Raw genomic sequence first — 7,193 nt, 5'->3', positions numbered from 1 at the left:
GCAACTTTACAGATCTTCTTTATGCACCAAGAGCTTGTAACACTCCAAAGAGAAAGGAAAAATTGAAATCGCATCATATGACCCCTTTAAGACAGGACTGCAAAATATGACACAGCAGGACATGCATACAAAATACTCCAGAAATCATATTTCTGGATCATCAAATTTGCTTAGAAAGTTTGCGGACATTTCTTGCATGACAGCGCTAAAATAATAACAACAATAATAATAAAATAAAAATACAAGCTATTTTAGTACATTCAAACACAATATTTACATTTATAGAACTAAGTGTATTTGTCGGCTGCCACAGAACCAGCACCCACTTTGTTTGAATAAAAACCCCGTCTTCACTGGCGCGCTATTAATTCTGGGATAGGGATAGCCCCACAGAGTTACTTCACGGTACACTTTGAAATATAAAAATGTTATTCTAGGATATGCACATGAGAGTGTTTTTTATTTATTCAACCTTATTTTGTTCCTGGCTAAACGTTTTACACATAAATGTAAATTTTGTAAGCGAAAGCCTTTCTTTAGAATTTTTCTTGAAGAGTTAAATCACTATATGTGTATGATTTCTGACTCTTCTGATAAGAAAGCTGTAAAAACTGAATTTGTTCAAAAGGTACATTATTGTCTTGCTCCCTGGCATATGATATACTCTCATTCTGTTACATCTGTTCATAAAAAAAAAAAAAAATACAATTTCACAGTACACTGTCACTTGATTTTTTTATTATTAATTAAATTTTTATTTTTTTTGTGACGTAACACATCCTCTTACATGAATGGTATTGTTTTGTCATGTTTATAATTAAATAAATGTAACTTTATTTATATTGTCTGTTCTTGAAATGCTGAACGAGCACCAGAAGGAGATATAGACCACATTTAAAGTCTAGTGGAGGTGTTCTGAGTTCTGGCATTCTAGGTCCACTTTCTTGCTCCAACCCTAATCAAACATACCTGAACAAGTGAATCAAGGTCTTTAGGATTACTAGAAAGTTATAGACAGGTGAGTTTGATCAAGGTTGGAGCTGAACTCTGCAGAAAAGTGGACCTCGATGGCCAGAGTTAAGAAATCCTGATCTAGTGCATGTTTGCAAAAATGAATAAATAAAACTGCAGATGTGAAATGAAATGGCATAAAACATAATACATGTAATTCATTAATTGCTAAAATGCAACATGTTAAAGGAAGATACAAAATATTGTTTTTAGTAAATAGAGCACTGAATGGTTGCATGTTCACAGCACTGCGCTAAAGTAGCTTTTCTAGGAAACACTTTGAAGATATGAAAATGTGTCATCACAAAATGTCTAGTTTATTGCTTTATTTTCAGTAGTCAGGAGTTGAAACTGGTTCTTGTTTTGCTTTTTTAAAAGCATCATGAGATGCATTATGCACTGTGACACACTACCTGCTCTGTTCAAAATGAGTCAAAATGAGATGCACTGTGGTCTTATCTGGTCACATGTGGCACAGGTGGTATATGCTGTATGTGGGTGAAGAGCTAGTAACAGTAAACTAACTTAACAGTTCTCACTCATAGGAGCCTGGTCTTGATGTCAACTGAGGTGCGACACAAGACAACATACAAATCCTAAGTTCCCATGATGTGCTGGGCATTGTCCACTGCACATATGTGCAGATTTATTTTGTAAAACATGGTTTAATAGACAGTGGCAGTAAGACTTTGAACATTAACCTCAACAGAGCTACTGTTATGTTCAACATTAATAGATTTCTGTCTCTTTGTTGTATAGGAAATAGTGGCCAACCTGAACCCAAAGTGTCAGAAAATCTCTAGATAGTGTGAACGAGTGGGAATAGACATGAATTGAAATTAGCTATTCAGTGATCAGCTGTGAATGTACTCTGTGGACGTGATTTATGACATGCATGTAATGAAAATATTGAGCTGATCAATTATGGAGTTGTAAAATCTGAAGGGATAGTTTTTTCTTGCTTAGAGGAAATTGACAGGAAGAAGATGTAGATTAGATTTACAAACCACAAAGTTGAACGAGTAATGTTTCCGTACAGCACAAAGAGGTCACAGTCTTCATCCTGTTTGTGTCTATGAAAGACATAATTTTCTGATGTGCATGTAGCTACTGTGAAGACATTTCAAAGACTAATGTTGATTGTAGCTGAACTGTGAGGGGCAGGGCAATTTTCACTAAAAATGTATATTCCTAAAGAACAAGCATCAAGAAGTGGCTTTTTGGCTTCTGTATGGTTGTCTTGATTTGGTTCTGAATTTTGGGGTTGTTTTTTTCAAGGAAGGGATAAAGATGAACCACATAACTACTACTAATAGTAATAAAACCACCCACATTGTAACCTTAATTGAATAGAGTGGGCTTACATAAAGCAAAAACTACAAATTCAACAGCTTTTATTAGTTCTAATGGCTAATGGCTTTTGTTTTAGCTGTGGGTCAATTCAAAATTTCAAATAAGTAACTTCTGAGACTTTCTTTTGAGAATTTGTATTAGCTTGTTTTTATATCATCTTCATCATCATCATCATCACAGCAGAATTGTTCACTGGTGTGTTCAGTGGTGAATGTGGGTCATGTGACTCTCTCCTGGTACAAAGGAAACAGTTTATTGTCCAGCATCAGTGTGTCTGATCTCAGCATCAGTCTCTCTCTACCTCTGGAGGTGGAATATCAGGATAAAAACACCTACAGCTGTGTGCTCAACAATCCCATCAGCAACCAGACTCAACATCTGGACATCAGTGGACTCTGTCACGCATGTAGCAGTGACATTAATAATTATATACTGAATTTTGTTACTCTCAAATGTATTTTAAAGGTCAACTCACATTGTCCCTGATTTTGGTTTGTTTTGTATTTTGTCTTTTCTTTTACCAACACATCAAATGTCTTCTACACTGTTTGTGACTTCATGATGACAGTTTATTTGGAGATCAACAGCAATCTACAATGTCTTTTAGGACTCAATTACTGCACATGTATTACTGTAGATGTCATTCAGCTGTCACAACTTATTCCACTGAAACTAGCTGGTGTAGTGAGATTACTGGTCATGACTTTAGCTGTGGGAGTGATATATTTTCACCGCAGGATCAGCAAACAAGCGAGATCAGAGGACGAGTATTTCAATAAATTATTTGAGACTTTCTGGGACAAAATCAAGTGTTATAAAGATGTGCTGGAATGAATGTATCAGAATCTGAATCTATTTTATTAGTATTAAATCTGAACATTAGTATTAAAACTTCAGACTTGTGAGGAAGAGACAGTTTAACATGTGTTTACACTATGATACACTGTATGTATGTAGTAGATAATGCATCTGCGGAAACCACAGGAGCTTAGAGAAAAAACTTTTTGTTTCCTCATGGTTCATACTGATTTGTTTGTTCATGATGTGGCCTTATTAGACAAATAATGCACTTAGTACAATAATTCTGATTAGTCCTGATTGTTTAGGCCACCTGTTCAAACAGATCAGTAAGTAAATTCACGTTTATTTACAACATAAACTGTACATTTTTAAAACTGTGTATGAAAACATGGTACAGTTACAAGTCATTTAAACTTCAAACACTGTATATTGGTGTGCTGTCCACTAGAGGCAGTACATCCTGTTTCGATGTCAAAGGAAATAGCATAGGAATGCATATTGCTTTATTTAGTCATTATATATTCTGACATGATTTTATGTTCTGATGTCAGATCTACAAACACAAACACTTGGATCAGTGTGAGAAGATTTTGAGCGAAATCACTGTTGGATGTGGGCAGAACCGAGACAGCTGTGAAATATCAACACTCAAAACTCAAAAGGCAGATTTCAGGAGAATATCACGCAGACCCAGAGTTCCTGTGTAGGAGTTACTGAATTAAATTTGATTTTGTATTATATACTTAATAATATATACATGTTCATTTGTATTATTGGGCCTACATATTAAATGTTGACTGTTATTGCGAAATACTTTTTTATCTGTTACCTAAAAAGATTTGCAGCAGTCTTTTACTTTTTCACTTGGATGTCTAATAAAGCAAATTTCATCTTGTGCATCCATGTAATGTTTAGAGTTAAACAAACATCACCAGAGGGGGGCTAGACAGTATTTAAAGCATCTTATATACAGCATACCAATTATTTCCGTAATGGGCCTATGATAAATTTATGTGATTATCACAGCCAACTAGTGCATATTCATATAGAAAAAGAATTAAAACCACGCTGATGGACGCAAGTCCTGTATGAACGCCCCTAATGGTCTTCAGAGAGTTATGCTTCATTCACTGCCTTCACAAAAAGACTATTGTACTTCATTGTTTTTATGCTGCAGTTTCACATTATATAAAGCAGATGTTGTGTGTAGTTGCAGAGAAATAACAGCCCCCCATCACACCATTTGTTTGTGCAGCCCTATAAAGATCATTTAGTGCAGATGTCATCCACTGTGACCATTGCACCACCTTGCAGCTACTTGTTGCTGAGAGGAAAAACCAAACATCAGATGTCAGTTTCCGCTCTTCTGTAATTAAGGTCGACGCATTGCTCTAAGCTGCCATTATACTGTAGGAAATCCAAACAAAGACTGGGCATTTTCAGAGTGTTGACAGGAAGTGACTTGTGGTTAAAATTGAGTCTGTCACATGTAGTTATGTGACATTATGAAACAGTAATCAAGAGTTTATCATTTTTTACTCTGGAATAAGGCTCATATTAAAGACTAAAGCTCAAGACAAAGATAATTCTGATTAAAATTGTAAGAAGCTTTCTGTATGTTTATTTTATGGAAAGTAATAAAGTTTATTAATCAATAACACAATTGAAGCAACTTTAGCTAGTCTAGATGAAGAGCATTAGTGAACCACAGAAATTGAACCATTTTTGCAGATTATGTCCAATAAATTGACTTTTTAGGAGTACGTTTTGAGTGATATATAGTATGCTGTTTCAAAAGATCAAGGGGAAATTAGATTTTTCATAATTTGACCACTTTAATATTCACACCAATTATAAATTCAGGCTTTAGTGTTGCAGAAAATGTTTTGACATGCATTTTTCTCTAAACTTGTTTAAACCAAACAAACCTGAATAAAAAGTGTTTGTTGTGTTTCAGGTGTGCTTTGCCATACAGATGCAGTGAAATCAGTATCAGCGATGAAGGGAAGTTCTGTCACTCTAAACACTGATGATAAAGTACAGAAAGATGATCAGATACTGTGGACGTTTAAAGCTGACAATCCAGACACTATTATAGCTGAAATCAACAGACAGAACATCTATATAGATGCCACTGATACAACATTTGAGAAAAGACTCCAGATAGACAGTCGAACTGGATCTCTGACCATCAGAAACATCAGAACTGAACACTCTGGACTTTATAAACTACAGATCATCAGAAACAGAATAATCTCACACAAGAGTTTCACAGTTGCTGTTTATGGTGAGTAAGATTAAATGTCTAGTCAAAAACTAAGGTGGTGTTAATATCACTTTTTAAAAGTTACTGTAAATTAAAAAATAACACTGAAATAATAGTAGAGTCGTCAAGTTGTTTGTTTCATTTTTAGAGTAACGTTTTAATTTTACATTCTTTCTCTCACATTTCTAGCTCCTGTTCCCATTCCTGTCATCAGCAGAAACACGTCAAACTGTTCTTCACCATCTGAAAGATCAAGTCAGAATTGTTCATTGGTGTGTTCAGTGTTGAATGTGAGTCATGTGACTCTCTCCTGGTACAAAGGAAACAGTTTATTGTCCAGCATCAGTGTGTCTGATCTCAGCATCAGCGTCTCTCTACCTCTGGAGGTGGAATATCAGGATAACAACACCTACAGCTGTGTGCTCAACAATCCCATCAGCAACCAGACTCAACATCTGGACATCAGTGGACTCTGTCACAGATGTAAAGGTATGTCAGCTGTGATATTTGTGACTATTATTTACTGAGCTGGGCTGCATTTCCCAAAAGCTTCGTAAGCCTAAGAAGTTCGTAAAAACGATCGTACGACTGATCTTAATATTACGGTCTGTTTCCCAAATGCATCGTAACTTAAGTAGCACTTGAAAATCATCATAGATCTAGGAGTGCTCTGGAGTAATCGTAAAGCCCTAAGTGCATCGTAAGAAGACAGATTTATGCGGTCACCTGCAGGACAATCGGCAGATTACACCTTTAACTTTATTCAAGTGCAATGTGATTATAATATCAAGTTTTGATTGTACTTTATTCTACACTTTATTACTATATAATGCTACTTTTAAAAAAAAAACAATTATGAATTTATAAAAGAAATAATTAAAAAGGGCAGAAAAAATAGAAATAGTCAAGTCAAGTCACCTTTATTTCTATAGCGCTTTTAACAATACAGATTGTGTCAAAGCAACTGTACAGCATTAATTAGGAAAATAGTGTGTCAATAATGCAAAATGACAATAGTACACACTAATTTTTCAGTTAAAGACAGTTCATCATTGAATTCAGTGATGTCAACATCCAGCTCAGTTTAAATAATATCTTTGCAATCAAGTCAACGATAACGCTGGAAATGAAGTGTTCCCAACTAAGCAAGCCAGAGGCGACAGCTGCAAGGAACCAAAACTCCATCGGTGACAGAATGGAGAAGAAACCTTGGGAGAAACCAGGCTCAGTCGGGGGGCCAGTTCTCCTCTGACCAGAAAAATACACATCTAAACTGAATGACTGAACCCCAAAAAAAAAATTAATAAAAGAAGTAATGTAGGAAATATGCTTCAAAGACTGGAGGGAAAAAATCTCTCAATAACTCACTGACGTGCACGAAAACCAATGTATTGGACCCGGAAATGACGTCTCTATATAGATATTATATAGCCTACTATAATATATATTTTTGTATATTGTAGCCTATATTTTTATGTAAAGTATAATATTATACGTATAAATGTAATATAATATAATGTTGTCTGGAACGCAGCATTAGGTTAACATTTCAATAAACAAGCATTTACTACAATTACGAGCCATTCTATAAGGTGACATTTCAGCACTTGACAAATGGATAGTGACTCTTAAGTAGCACTTAAAGCACAGCAGGGGCGGATTGGCCATCTGGCAATTCTGGCAAATGCAAGAGGGGCCGGACCATTTTGTTTAATGTGTGCCGGTCAGATTTTTTCTAAATATATATATATATATATATATA

The 7,193-nt window shown here is 35.2% G+C and overlaps 1 protein-coding gene across 1 annotated transcript; it reads left to right on the top strand.

Moving 5' to 3' along the window:
- Positions 1-5,127: 5,127 nt before the first annotated feature.
- Positions 5,128-5,958, top strand: LOC107572440 (SLAM family member 9-like). The gene is made up of 2 exons (XM_016258868.1): positions 5,128-5,452; positions 5,621-5,958. The coding sequence occupies exons 1-2, from the start codon at positions 5,164-5,166 to the stop codon at positions 5,956-5,958; spliced, it is 627 nt and encodes a 208-aa protein (XP_016114354.1). The 5' UTR covers positions 5,128-5,163.
- Positions 5,959-7,193: the final 1,235 nt, after the last annotated feature.

This window comes from Sinocyclocheilus grahami, unplaced genomic scaffold (assembly GCF_001515645.1).
Source record: "Sinocyclocheilus grahami isolate Dianchi unplaced genomic scaffold, SAMN03320097.WGS_v1.1 scaffold1750.1, whole genome shotgun sequence".
NCBI classification, from domain to species: Eukaryota; Metazoa; Chordata; class Actinopteri; order Cypriniformes; family Cyprinidae; genus Sinocyclocheilus; species Sinocyclocheilus grahami.
Note: the sequence above shows the minus strand (reverse complement) of the source record. Positions and strands in the feature narration are given on the sequence as shown.

Coding starts and splice junctions, on each gene's coding strand:
- LOC107572440 (XM_016258868.1), top strand. CDS start 5,164: ATGAAGGGAAGTTCTGTCACTCTAAACACTGATGATAAAGTACAGAAA. Junction 5,453..5,620: donor TTTCACAGTTGCTGTTTATG/GTGAGTAAGATT, acceptor TCACATTTCTAG/CTCCTGTTCCCATTCCTGTC.